The 14750-nt window shown below is 46.4% G+C and overlaps 1 protein-coding gene across 1 annotated transcript; it reads right to left on the bottom strand.

Moving 5' to 3' along the window:
- On the bottom strand, positions 1 to 14526 carry FEM1B (fem-1 homolog B). The gene is made up of 2 exons (XM_056127801.1): positions 14240 to 14526; positions 1 to 4054 (listed from the first exon to the last, which is right to left on the bottom strand). Exons 1-2 carry the CDS (start codon positions 14485 to 14487, stop codon positions 2419 to 2421), a joined length of 1884 nt encoding a protein of 627 aa, XP_055983776.1. The 5' UTR covers positions 14488 to 14526; the 3' UTR covers positions 1 to 2418.
- Between the last annotated feature and the right edge of the window lie 224 nt (positions 14527 to 14750).

The raw sequence follows: 14750 nt of genomic DNA, 5'->3' as shown, positions 1-14750 counted from the left end.
CTTGTTTCAAGAATGGCTTTATACAGGTGTTTCACGATACATATTTGGATTTATTTTACAAGACAGAATAGACCCTTAGCAATCAGTGCACAATGTACTGCTATACTATAGTTTAAAAAACGAAATCTCAATTACCATTAGCAGAGTTCATAGGTTATCCCATGATCTTCTAATACTTTCTCCAACTTAGTCAGCATTCAACCAGTAACTTTACTCTCCGGCAGTCAGGTCCCTTCTCCAAAATCCTGAATGTCATTAATTTTGATGTCTGTATATATACATAGAATCATTATCCTCCCTTTGATAAATAAGCAATATCTAAAGTGGTGCTGTCCTGGGTAGCCAAAAGGATGAAATGGTTTTTATTTAAACATGCAACGTTATCTGATACATTTCAAGTTTTGGTGTTTAAACAATTATCACATTAGTAATGGAACCACTAGATACTGAGAACCGTGGGCCTTCCTCCGACTGTCGGCATCTGGGAAACTCGGGTCGGAGTGAGCAAAGGAGTGACCCACTCAACCTGAGAGATGCCTTTTCTCTTTCAGGCCATGTGCATGGCCAAAAGCAAAAGACAGTCGTTCCTTGGCTTACACCAGGAGCATCGGGGCCAGCTCAACTCTCTCCCTTTAAGTCATTCTAAAGCATTCCCAACAAAGATCGCTGGTTAGAAAACTGAAAGGCAGAATTTACCATCAAAATATTCCTCACTTGAAGCAAGAAGACACGAGTAATAGAAGTTCAGTCACTGCAGAAGTACCCACCCTGCATTACTGAGGAAAGCAAGGGTCCCAGGGCTCCCCGTCCCTGCTCCCTCCCACCCTTAACACACCTCACTCCAGGGGGCATCTCCAAGGCACACAAGGCTTGATCAGGATGTTCTAGACTGACTCCACCACGGGTCTTTCTCTGACATGCCACAAGGCAATAGTCACTCCTTCCATACAGCGAATGGTGGCTGGCACTGTCACAGGTTGGTTCTGGAAGTTTCTGGCTGCTGCTGCTGCTCCATTCAAATGCTCTCAAAGAGGGGAGCTGCCTGTCTGCACTCACACCCATGAACTAGAATAACTAAGGCAATCATTTGGCACTAGAGAAATACAGATCTATCGCGTTTTACCCTTTAGTTTTAACTTCAAGAGAAATAGGTATGTACCTTTCACTTGGATTTCTGCGATGCTTCAAAGATAATCACAGAATATGCTTTTTGAAACTGACAGAATGTTGCCATTAAAACAGAAAGAAAGAAAAAAAGACATCAAAGACTTCTTCCTAGGCTGTTAAAAGAAGTGACATTGTATGGTTGCAAATGTGCGGCCCTTGGACAAAAATACTTTCCTAAGTGGCAAATTATTTTCATTATCAGAAACATTTCATTTCCTATATATACCACACTAGTCATTTTTCTACTTATCAGACTAAGAAAGTTTTAAAAAAAAAATTTTTAAATATCCTGGTTCCTTTTCATCTGTCATATACACCTTAAAGGGAGGCAACAATAATGCCCTCTGGAAAAGCAATTTCCAAATTTCTAAAGGTTTCACACAAGAGGAATGGGAGCAGGAAAGGGACAAAAATAGAATTAATTAACTATATGGAGAGCATTTGTTTCATAAGAAAATACAGCATTCATAGTTTTTACATGTCTGTGAGCTAAGTTAAAATGCAGACTGCTGCAATTCAGATAAATTACATTAAAACAGAGACTTCAAAGAATTTTAGAATCCAAGCCCAAAGGCTAGTAGTCCATCAATATTCTCTAAAAAGCTGCTAAGAGGAGCTTCACTCTGTACACACCACCAACATAATGCAGCAACTTCAGTGGATTGAATTTTCAACTGTAACAATCAATCAGTACATTTTTGTCAATTCATCTGCAGCTCTGATTTTTTTTTTTAAATCCTCCAAAGGTTATAATGTGTCAAACACACCAGATAATGGGAAGTGAAAACTACCTACAGCAGGTCGCAGAACACCCAGGGATCCAACACTCTCAACGCTCCTTTCCCGGCTTCCTGCACGAGATCCTCACAGCTGCTCAAAGGAGGACACGCTGACACAGGCCTAACAGAAATACTTTTGTAGGCAGTTTTTTAAAAACATTATCAACCTCAAATCATAACTACCCTTTGTTACATAAAATATTTTATACTCCTTTTAAAAAAAGAAAACAGTTAAGTGACCAATATCCAAACACCTTAGATTATATTACACCTAAACAATGTGGCTTTGTTTAAAGTGTACTTGAAGATCAAATCACCAGATGAGGCAAAAAGACCAAATCGAAGGAAGGATGGGTGGGGAAGAAGGTAACAGAAAGGAAAGCAAAATTTATGAACACATAATTACTATTGTCTGTGATTAAAGTCCTTTACTTTTTAGCACCACATTAAACAATTTTACAGATTCAGTCACTTAATGAAATCCAACAAATTCTTCCAGAGTTCTGGGGATCTGGTCTTGATAGTTAATGTCATTGGCCCGAACTGCTCGGGCAGCCAGGCACTTGAGACTCATCTTCATCTGAGTTTTGAGGAGAATTTCGGAGACCCCCGTCGTGCTCTTATCCAGCGGCGTCTTGTTCTGCTTATTTGTCATGTCAGTGTGAGCGCCAGCTTCGACGAGGCTGATGATGATAGAGTGCAAGGTCAAAAAATCGCTGATGGGCCTGTTGTACTGGACGATAATGTGCAGGGCACTGTTGCCCTCGTTGTCTACTGCGTTCACCTCCGCGCCACAGTCCAGCAGGAGCTTGGTGACAAGTGCGTTGGGGAAGCTGCAGACATCATTGGTGTGGAAATCATCGACGGGCGTGTTGGAGTTGACGGCCAAATGCAGCAGCGAGAAGCCTTCGCGCGTGCGGGGGTCCAGGTGGATGAGGTTGTAGATCTGCGTGTTGATCCTGCACTGGTCTTCTTCGCTGCACTGGGTCTTGGTGGAGATGCACACCAGGTACAGAAAGGTGTAGAGATTACATTCATAGTTGTCCAGGGCACTGTGGACATCGGCATCAGGGACACTTCGGACCCTGTTCATACTCTGCTCTATTTCCAGAACACTGCATCTCAAAACACACTCAATGTCTGGGGCCTTCACAGTCTCGTTCAAATGTATCATCTGGGAGAAAACTTGAGCAAAGCGAAGAAGATCCTTATGGGTATTCCTGTGGCCTTTCTGCCTGAGGTGCAGGGCATGTAGCCACAGCTTGATACACTGTTCAAATTCCATGTTGTCTGCGTAAACAGCTCCCCGGTAAATAATAGGATGGGAAACATCAATGTTGTCAGCACCTAGAATCCGTTCACGAACTATAAGGCCTTCCATATGAAGAGCGTCTCGGTCTTGGCGAATGGACTCCAGTTCCTGAGGATTCCTACATTCAGTTCTATTCCCATACGCGTGGATCGGTGGTAGAACCTCTTTCTCGAGAATGTTATCGCCATCTTGAAACCTCTCCAACATAGCTAGATACAGATAGTGGTATGTCTTCATGATGTCATAGTTCTCACGATCATTTGCAAAGGAGGCACCCAAAAGTTCCAAAGCTTCGATCCGACTTCTTCGGTCACAGTCAGCATGAGAGAGCAAGAGCTCGACAACATCTGCTTTACAGCTCTCCGCAGCAACTTTCAACGGCGTCATCCCATGGCCATTGACCACAATAGCAGCGCGCCATTTTATCAGCTCTTTCACGATGTCTATGTGGCCAGCTTCGGCGGCGAAGTGTAACGCTGTGGCTCCGCAGTGCGCTTTGGCATTGGGGTCGGCCCGCTGCTCGAGAAGGTACCTGACCACGTCGGTGTGTCCCTTGTACGCTGCGATCATCAGGCAGGTGTTATCATACTTGTTGGCAATGCTGATGTTGGCATTGTTCTCCACCAAGTACTTCACAATGTCCAGTCTGCCATCAAAGCAGGCCGCCCGCAGGGGCGTCGAGTTAGTGACTGTGGTGTGGTTCACGTTGGCTCCGTGGCTGACGAGAAGCTTAACAACTTCGAAATGCCCAGCTCCTGCTGCACACCAGAGCGCGGTGGCACCGTCAATGACATACCTGGTCGGGACAAGGACAGAGAGTCAACCAGAAAGGACAGTTAAAGGGTACGCGCCCTTGCACCAACCCAGAAAAACAATTTACAGAACATACATAACTGACACCAGAGTGTAAGTCAAAATTAGGCCCACTCTCTTAGGTAGAGAACCTCACCCACTACGGCGAGTCCTGACCTAATATTGATGCAGGTTCTCAGAAAGAGACTTTAAACGAAAGAACCTACCAAATAGTCTGTTTCATCCAACGTTTGCTAGAATTCCTTTTTTTCCCCTCCTCACCAATGTTGTAATAAAGTATTATTCACAGACCTGATGTATTTGTACTGTGAGCTCAATGTTGAGTTGTCACTGTTATTAAGTACATAATAAAAATCTAAGAACAAAAACAAAAAATCCCCAACTTCTCAAGCAAAATTAAATGCAATTTCAGAAACACGGGAGGTCTGTAACTTCTTTACCACCAAGCTGAGTGACTGGATCCTAAAGAGCTATGTTCTTCCTCCTTCTAATCTCCAAGGTGTTAGTTTCTCAGAATACACCAATAAAAAGGCCACCCACACCCCACAGTATTAGAAAATGCTTTGAAGAAAATATTTGGGGCTAGAGAGTACTGTGGAAGGGGCCTGCTTTGATACAGCTGAGGGGTCCAATCCCCCAAAGCCCCACCAGGAGTGATTCCTGAACAGTCAGGAGTAAGACCTAAGAACCATCAGGTCTGCCCCTACACCCCTCACTCCCCGCAAAATGTAAAAGAAAATTATTTAAGCCGACAATTCTTCCCCTAAAGTACCTGATTGACTGACCTGCATGCAGCTGACACAGGTTTAATCCTCATACCACATTTTCTCCGGAGCCCCAGCAGGACTGATCCCTGAGCACAAAGCCAGGAGAAAGGTTCTGACCACCACCAGGTGTGGTGCCAAAACAAATCCAAACAAACAAAAAGTAAGTTTTATACACGGGTGTGAGTGCAAATTGCATACTGTGTGACTGTGTTTCCTTAACTGAACCACATGAGGAATAACAGGAAAAAAATGAGCATTCTAACAAACGAGGAAGATTATGATTTGGTTTTGTGGTTTCGATTTCAACAAGTACCAAATATATGGTATGTGTTAGGTTCACTCACTACTACTTATATAAAACTAATACAAAACTACTTATATAGGGGGCTGGAGAGATAGCACAGCCGGTAGGGCGTTTGCCTTGCACGCGGCCGACCCAGGTTCAATTCCAGCATCCCATATGGTCCCCTGAGCACCGACAGGAGTAACTCCTGAGTGCAAAGCCAGGAGTAACCCCTGTGCATCGCCGGGTGTGACCCCCCCCCAAAAAAAAACCTACTTATATGAAACTTTACTAATATATTCACTACTTACATAAAATAAAACTCTTCTAGGAGGTCAATGTTTACCAGTTTTCTACTTCAATATTTTCCAATTTTTTTCTTCTATTACCATCAAATCTAAAAAGTAGATCTTTGGTGGAGATATTTTGCCACATACTATCATGCCACACAGTATTAAATATAATATATACCACTAAAATATACTCAAAGCATTAAGGGGGAAAAAGGTCAACCAAAAGCAATATTCCCAGTGCCAAGTGTTAGCACAGCAGGCAGGGTATCTCCCTTGTATGCAGTCGCCAGGCTCGATCCTCACCATCCCATCCATTTCGAGCACTCCCAGAAGTGATCGCTGAGTGCAGAGCCAGGAAAAAGCCCTGAGAACCTTCTGATATGGCCGCCAAACAAAAACAACAGCAATATTCGCTCATAAACTAAGTATTTACCAAAACCTAAACCTCACTGAAGAGCATATCACTACCCAGTTTAGGAGTGGACTGGCTGGAGTGGATGGAAGGCCACCTTCACCCACGGTTAACTGAGGTTTGATCCCAGGCAATCCAGGAATGATCCCTGATCACTAAGCCGGAATAATTCCTGAGCCCTCAGGAACAATCCCTGAGCACTGAGCCAGGAGTAAGGCCTGAGCACAGCCAGATATCTCCCCCAAGCCCCAAAATAAATAAAAACGTTTTTTAAAAAATGATACGATGATATAAGCAAAATTGTATCTCCCATGAAATAAAGCAAAATATAATCCAACGTTGTTTAAAATTTAACCCCAACAACAGCAAAAACAATACCCGGTTATCATTTCTGCTCAAATCCAAGACCCACTTTACTTCAGTTTTAGATGATATAAAATGTTCACAAAGCAAACGCCTATGCAGAAGAGTTTCCATCTTAGTTACCGAAGAGGGCACTGGAATAGCATAAAACTGAGAGTGACTGCCTGCGCCCTGTCTATACACGGGGAGCATCGAGGTGATCCTGGAGGAAACCAGCACACAGGGCACTTAAAAGCTCCTAACTTAGTGGACAAAAGCAATAGCTTTTTTGATAATTAGGTTTCTGAAGTTTCATTTAAAAATTTTGCTTGGGGCTGGAGCAACAGTACAAGGGGTTGTACTTGCCTTGTATATGGCCAACGTGGGTTCATCCCTGGCATCCCACATGATCCCCCAAACACTCCCAGGGGTAATTTGAGTGCAGAACCAGCACAAGCCCTAAGCATCATCAGGCATAGCCCAAAAAACATTAAATTTTTAAAACTTATTTTGGGGGCTGGAGTGATAGCACAGCGGGTAGGGCATTTTGCCTTGCACACGGCCGACCCGGGTTCGATTCCCAGCATCCCATATGGTCCTGAAAACCACCAGGAATAATTCCTGAATACATGAGCCAGGAGTGAACTCTGTGCACTGTCGGGTGTGACCCAAAAAGCAAAAACAAAAAAAAAAAAAAAGTATTTTGGTTTCTGAGCCACACCTGGCAATGCTCAGGAGTTACTGCTGGCCCTGCTCTCAGGAATCATTCCTGGCAGTGCTGAGGGACCATATGGAATGCTGGGGATCGAACCTAGATTAGTCCCTTGCAAGGCAAACACCCTACCCACTGTACTACTGCTCTGGCCCACTAATATTTCACTTTAAAGAACAGTTTTTTCAAATTTTTTATTTGAATACAAAGTTGTAACACAAGGGGAGATAATATAAAGTTATAGTTACATAGTTACAGTGTTTCCCTGTACTCCATTAAAAGCCTGAAATTCTCAGATGTCAGAAACAGGAACTAGAAACTATGAAACTCTAGAAATGTTACATTAGAATAGGCATGGAGACTCACAAATGAATCTCAGAACAGAAGCTCCTGCAGAGATGTCTCCAGACCTGGCGCCAGCCTGGTTTCACGCCTGAGATGGGAGCAGGCATCCTTCCACCTGCCCCAAATAAACCCCGGCAGCCACAAACCTCCAGAACCCAATCGCCACCACCCTCACAGCCATCTTCACAGGCTCATCCTGGGCCCCTCACGCGAGGGACCAGTGCCATCCCCTCCCATCTCCTGCCCTTCCGGGGTCCTAGCTGTCACGCCCACAAACTGCCTCCAGGTGCCATTTAAGCGCATTAACAGCCATGATCCAGAGACTCACAAATCAATCTTGGAACCAACCAACTCACTGCAGCGATATCTCCAGACCCCAATTATTTAAAATTTTAGAATTCTAGAAGCACAGGGCCGCGAAAAGCAGCAGGGCGACATCTTATACTTTATTTTTACTTTTTTTGTTGAATCACTGTGATAGACCTTTATAGACATCTCATACTATTCATAACAAGCAACACGAAATAAATTATCTAGCACCTGCCTGTGAGGCAGGATTGAATGGTGGTGGGAAGGTATAATGGTGGTGGGATTGGGTTGAAAGAGAAAATGTAATCAGTCATTGTGAACAATTCAAAAAAAATAAAATTTTAAAATTTTAAAAATTGAATAAATAAAAATAAAAGGTATGGAGGAACATAGTATGAGACTAATACCAAAAGACAACAGAGGGCCAGAAGGACTAGTCCACGGTAGGAAGCTTTGTTGGGGGGAAGGGTTGCAGGTAGGACAAGAGAAAGGACCACTATGACAATGATAGTTGGAAATGATCACTTTGGACAAGAACTAAGTCCTGAAAGGAGGAAAAAGAATATGCACTGTAACCTTTCATAACAGTACTGCAAACCAGTGTCTGAAAGGGGGGTGGAGGGAGTGCCATAGAGGCAGGCTGGGTGGGGGTTTGGGGGGCTAATGTAGCAGGTGGGAATTTGGGAACACTGGGGTAGGGAGTGTGCTGTTCACTGGTGAAAGAACGAAGACTGTGTAACTGAAACCCAATCATGAACAACTTTGTGTATCTGTCTAACTGTTCATGTGTATCAGGAGCAGTTAAGTGTATGTCATGGTGATTCAATTTAAAAAAAAACAGACATGGAGGGCCAGACAGCACAGGTGGTAAGGTGCTTGCCTTGCAGGCAGCCAACCCAGGTCCAATCCCCAGTGTCCCAATAGGGACCCCAGAGTCCTGCCAGGAGTGACCCGAGTGCAAAGACAGGAGTAAGCCCTGAGCACTGCCGGAATTAGCACACACACACACACACACACACACACACACACAGGAATGAAGCATAGAGAAGAGAGCTGAGCATAGGTGGTAGTGCAGGGGTCCACCTGCACCCCCTGGAGTGACCCCCAAGCAGCAGTGAGCCAGGAGCAGCCCCGGGCACCACATGGTAAAGCTACAAAATAAAAATGAAAAGCAGGACTCACATGCATTCACCATACAAATACAACACACAGCCAATATGAGCCCCAACTTAAAGACAGAAACCAAAGTTACTGAAATGACTTTCTGACCACAGTTCTCCCAGAATGTAAGAGTTAAAAATAAGTAAAAATTACTTTGCTGGGTTTCCGTAATTGTCCAATGACTTTCTGATACAGTCTAATAATTCCCAATTTTCTATACGTTCATGTAACAGGACACTCGAGAATTTCAATCTTTTGTTTTTATTAAGGCAATGACAGCTTGTGACCGAGAAACAAAAATCACTGCAGAATGTGATCAAAAAATGAGTCATTCAGAAACATACTGAATTTTGTATTTCTACTCTCTTTTTTGTGTGTGTTGGGGCGGGGGGGCAAACAGAGTTGCTCAAGGGGTTCTCCTGGCCCTGCACTCAATAATCACTCCTGGTGGAGTTCAGGAAACCATGTGGGATGCCTGGGAATCTGGACTGGCCAGGTGCAAACCAAGTGTCCCACCTGCTGTGCTACCTCTGGTCCCTAAACATATTAGCACTGCACTGCACTGCCATCCCATTGTTCATCCATTTGCTCAAGTGGGCACCAGTAACATCTCCATTGTGAGACTTGTTGCTACTGTTTTTGGCATATCAAATATACCACAGAGAGCTTGCCAGGCTCTGCCGTGCGGGTGGGATACTCTGGGTAGCTTGCCGGGCTCTCCAACAGGGGTGGAGGAATCGAACCCCGGTCAGTCGTGTGCAAGGCAAACGCCCTACCCGCTGTGCTATGGCTCCAGTGCAGATGTACCATGTAAGAGTAAGAAATAAGTGAAAAATACTTTATTGGGTTTCTGTAATTGTCCAATGACTTTCTGATAGTCTAATAATTCCCAATTTTCTATACATTCATATAACAGGACACTCGAGAATTTCAATCATTTGTTTTTATTAAGGCAATGATGACAGCTTGTGACCAAGAAACAAAAATCACTGCAGAATGTGATCAAAAAATGAGTCATTCAGAAACACTTAATTTTGTATTTCTACTCTCGTTTGTGTGTGGGGGGGGGAGGGGGAGGACAAACCCAGAGTTGTTCAGGGAGTTCTTCCGGCCCTGCACTCAACAATCACTTCTGTTGGAGTTCAGGAAACCGTGTGGGATGCCTGGGAATCTGGACTGGCCAGGTGCAAACCAAGTGCCACATCTCCTATGCTACCTCTCTAGTCCCTAAACATATTAAAAAGAATTAAAATCCTAACTGTGACATTCTTTTTTCCACAAAAATCAGCTAAAATTATGAGAATATGGCCCAAAATGTGAAATTTATAATAGAAAATAAAGATGTAACAAAATTAATGTAACATTTACTTAGTGCCAATGCAAAAACTACTTCTAGACTTAGTTGAAAACTGCAATACAAACTTTCTTACGTATTTTGCCTTAAATATCAATAAACTATAATCTGATATTCATCTATTTAAACCAAATGCATTCATCAGATCATGGGAATATTTTATAATAAAAGATAACATGATTTAAAAAAAATAAGTTCATCTATTTCCAGCTTCAATTTGAAATGAAAAACAAATGTTGGTTCAAATATCTAAAGTGGAAATAACAATTCATCATATGCAAATGAATAGCAGCACTTTATCTGAACAAAATTCAGTCAAAATAAGCTCTCCCACAGTTAGTTCCCTGAACTCTGTATTGAACTGTGACTTTTTTGGGTTTTTGTTTGTTTTAGGGGCCACACCCAGCGGTTTTCAGGGTTCACTACTGGCTCTGCACTCAGGGATCATTCCAGGCAGTGCTCAAGGGACCACGTGGGATACCGGGAATCAAACCCAGGTTGGTCACATGCAAGGCAAATGCCCTACCCACTGTGCTTTCTCCAGGTTTCCACTTAGTGGCTTTCTAAACGCAGTCAAATTATGATACCTTTCCTCTCTACCTGGATATTCATCAAAAATATTAACTACCTGCAGTAACTTGAAAAGTGATGCGTTTAAGACAGGCCTCAGGATCCCCAGAGGTCCTGTTCTCCTTCCCATTCATGTCAGGAAACCTCCTGGGACAAAGGTTTCCATAAATCATCCTAGGGCAGTCAAGCTACCACAAGAGGCCTCAGTCACTGGACACCTCCCTTTATCCTGCCCCAGCCCTGTAACATTCCTCACCACTTCCCACTTGCCCACTAATAATTCTTTCATTCCCTCAAGTTTTCCTTCTGGTCTTCTCTTCTGGATCAGTTCTGGCTCTCAAATACTAAGCCAGGAGTGGACTAATCAATAAGCTACTGCTGACAGTATGAACAATGGGGCCAGCGACAGCACAAGGCCCCGAGTTTGATCACCAGCACTTCGGGGTCTCCCCAAAACCAGGGTAGCCTGGCAGCCACAGCACTAGATATATCTGCACAAGACCCAAATATCAACAAGTGGCTAGTGTAGGAGGGTGGCAGAGGCTACATACTGTCCAAGCCACAGACCATAAACAGCCCGTGATTATCACGTGGTCTGGCCCTGGTACATGCCGAGACAGACACATGCGCTCCACGCCAGCTGCCTATGGCCATGTGCCTATATTGTATGGACTGTGAATGACTATAAATATCCAAACAGCCTCAGCAGAAAAAAGGTTCCTCCCCTTACCCCAGAGGTTCATGTGTTTGTGCGCACATACGCAGGTGTATCCACGTGCACATACAGGTAGGCATACACAAACACATGCAGCATTTCTATACATTTCGGTGCTAGAAATAGAACCCATGATCTCTGAACTGTTACATTCCCACCCCCGATGATCTATTACAAATTCACTTGTTTTTAAAAATAAAGTGATTAAACCTATCTCACACAGACAAGATGTACCAAAACACCTATTATAGGTCCAATAAATGTTTACTAACAGATGTTTACTGCACTGCACTGTAGCCCTGCCCTCCCGTTGTTCATCGATTTGCTCAAGCGGGCCCAGTAACGTCTCCATTGTGAGACTTGTTGTTACCGTGTTTGGCATATCGGATACGTCACGGGTAGCTTGCCAGGGTTTGCTGTGCGGGCGAGATACTCTCAGTAGCTTGCCGGGCTCCCCGACAGGGGCGGAGGAATCGAACCTGGCCGACCAGGTTGGCTGCATGCAAGGCAAATGCCCTACCCGCTGTGCTATCACTCCAGCCCAACAGATGTTTACTAATACTCACTTAAGATGAAGCTAAGTGAGACTTTTTAAAATACGAGGCACATAACAGGTGATCAATTTGTCAAAAAACATAAATACAGTATATAAGTGATGATCAAAACTGGGAACCATTTCGTCTACTTCGGTTCACAGAGACCCACTGGACTAGTTCTCAAGTGCCACTGGAATCTAAAGAAGCCAGGCCAGAGTGACAGCCAGCACAGAAGGCAATTTTATCTTGCCTGCAGCTGACCTGGGTTCAATCCCTGGAGCCCCACCAGGAGTAGGCTCTGAGCACCTGAGTGTCACTGGTTGTTGCCCAAAACACAAAACCAAAAAAGAAGGGGGAGAGGGGTTTGGCTAAGCACCTCTCAAAAGCCAGCCCCCAAGGGGTGAATGAGCTTCATCCAGTTAACACCTCTCTCAGGCTAGCATTTTCACAATGCCCAGAATGAGTGCAAAGTGAATTCATGACATTTGCAAATAACATTCTATCTCCTCCTGAAATGCCAAAATGACTGAAATAAACCACAGAAAGAATCTCGCCCTGGGCAGAAAGGCCATAAACATCAAGCCTTCTCTATGGTCCTCAAAAGCAGACACTCTCCAAGTTATTTTAGGTTTCCTCTCCACAGAACATGGCATAGGGGGAGTCCCATCACAGGCATTTAATAAAATGCTACTTTACACAGTGCTAAAAAAATCATCATCTATATGCAAAAAAGATACCTGAGGAAGCTCTAATGAAATTGGGAACTGTAAGATCTCCGCAATCACTGTCTCACCAGTCTGACTCTGGGTTCTTTGTCCGAGATGATCTCGCCTCACCCCTCTACCCTCCTCTGTCTTTCTCCCCGCTACACCATCCCATCCGAGTCCCTTCCTCCAAGTGCCACACCGTTGCTGCCTCTCTTCAAGATCTCCTAACGGGTTCAAGCGTCAACTCCACTATGAAGGCTCCCCAAATTTCACTGCGAAACTGAGCACTTTCTCCTTCCGAGTGTCCACCTCCAAGCAGTCCCAAAGATTTCTACAGACCTGAAAGCACAGCATCTGCTATTACTCACGCCTGTATCTCTGATTCCCCACCAGAAGGTTTTCCTGCGCTGGGGGAAGGGAACGGCGTGTTCCTCATGACTACATACGGGATCCCAGTGCACAGTAGATGCTTCATACACGTTCCCTCACGGAGCCTCTGGATTTCACAGGCCAGAGCAGGCACTGCACCAGGCAAACTGCACAGGCCAGGCTACATTCCCAGTCCTTCCAAAGAGCACTAAGCTAAGCCTTCCAAGTGCTTTAAGGCTGTTGTTTTTTTGTTTTGCTGCTTTGTTTTCTCGCCACTGTTCTTCCCTCCTCTAAAGAAAGGGAAGCCCTTAACAGCACTGTTCCCAGGAGCTGTGATTGCAGATTCAGGAATGGAGACACGGGCCCATGCCAGTGGAAATGCTGGGAGCTCCAGGGTCCTTCTGTTACCCTCACCTCTGGGAGCAGGATGGCGTGGCCAAAAATGGTCAGCATGAGAATGTCTACAGCGGTGATACTGGAGAGAGCACCACTTTATTAGAGTGGAATACTCTCAAATATTGGCATCTCATCTAGGAAGAAACAGCTTGTACTATTTGATACTTTAAAAAAAAAAGCCTTAAAAAAAAAAAAAGGAAAGAAGAAAGACCAACCCAAACTCAACAATGCCCTGGTCATCTTCAACAGGAAATGGTTTTTCAATCAATCCGGTCTCATCCGAGCCACTTCCAGTCATCACCGGTGGCTCAACGTCCTTCTGCTAGACTCCCCCAACCTCCAATGATGGAAAAAAAAAACTGGAAGAGCTCAGGTACCGGGAGGCGTCGAGACACAAACCCAAGCCCTCAAGGAAGCCAAAGCGCTCCGCAGCTGTCATGCACGGGCGCCCAGGCCCGACAACCCAGCTCTGGCTGGATGGGGGTCCCAGGTCCCAGCAGCGGGCAACTGTGAAGCCAACACACGGCCCCTGACCACACACGCCCGCGCGCGTGCACCCACTCACACAACAACACAACACACACACACGTGTGTGTCTGTCCATCTGAACTCCGCCCCTGGAATACCACTGACTCTCGGGCCTCCCCGCACTGTCCCCGGCGAACTCCTAGGAGCCCACCGCCTCCCAGCACCGCGCCCCCCCACCCCCCCCCCCACACACCCCGCCCCGCCCCGCTGCCTTTTCTCCAGCCAACATCTCCAGGTTTCCGGGACCTCTGCAAGAAACCAGAAGTTGCTGCGCAGCGGGGCGCGGGGGCGGGGGCGCCCGACCCTCCGGGAGGCCCCCCGAGCGGGGCGTCCCTGCGGAAGCCCCGTGCGCGGCGGCGGCGCACGTACCCGTCGAAGCGCACGGTGCCGGTCTGCTGCGTCTGCACGCGGTAGTGCTCCAGCAGCAGGCGCACCACCTTGGCGTGGCCGTTGCGGGCGGCGATGATGAGCGGCGTGGAGCGCTGGCCGCCCTGCTGGCTGACGTAGCCCAGCAGGTAGCGGATGTCGCTCTCGGAGCGGTTGAGCAGCAGCGCGGCCAGGGTCAGCACCTTGCCCTCGCTGGCCGCCTTGTACACGTAGCCCGCCAGGCCCTCCATGGCGGCCGCCAGCTCCGAGCCCCGCTGGGTCGCCACCGCGGCTGCCGCCTGGCGCCCCCGGAGGCCGCGTCCGCCAGCGCCGCCGCCGAGCGGGGCGCCCCCAGCCCATCCACGGGCCAGCGCCCGGCCGGCGGGGACAGGCCGCGGGCGCTCAGGGCCGCGCCCCGGGCCGCAGGCGCCGGCCGAGGGCCGGGCGGATCTCCATGGCGGCCGCGCCGCGGGCCTCGGGCCGGACCGTCCTCCCCGCGCCCCGCTCGGGCGCC

This window comes from Sorex fumeus, unplaced genomic scaffold (genome assembly GCF_029834395.1).
Source record: "Sorex fumeus unplaced genomic scaffold, SorFum_2.1 ptg000063l, whole genome shotgun sequence".
NCBI lineage: Eukaryota > Metazoa > Chordata > Mammalia > Eulipotyphla > Soricidae > Sorex > Sorex fumeus.
Note: the sequence above shows the minus strand (reverse complement) of the source record. Positions and strands in the feature narration are given on the sequence as shown.

Excerpts from the sequence above, each read along its gene's own strand:
- FEM1B (XM_056127801.1), bottom strand. The coding sequence starts at position 14,487 with ATGGAGGGCCTGGCGGGCTACGTGTACAAGGCGGCCAGCGAGGGCAAG. Across the intron at positions 4,055-14,239 it reads GGCACCGTGCGCTTCGACGG|GTATGTCATTGACGGTGCCA; the intron begins GTACGTGCGCCG and ends TGTCCCGACCAG.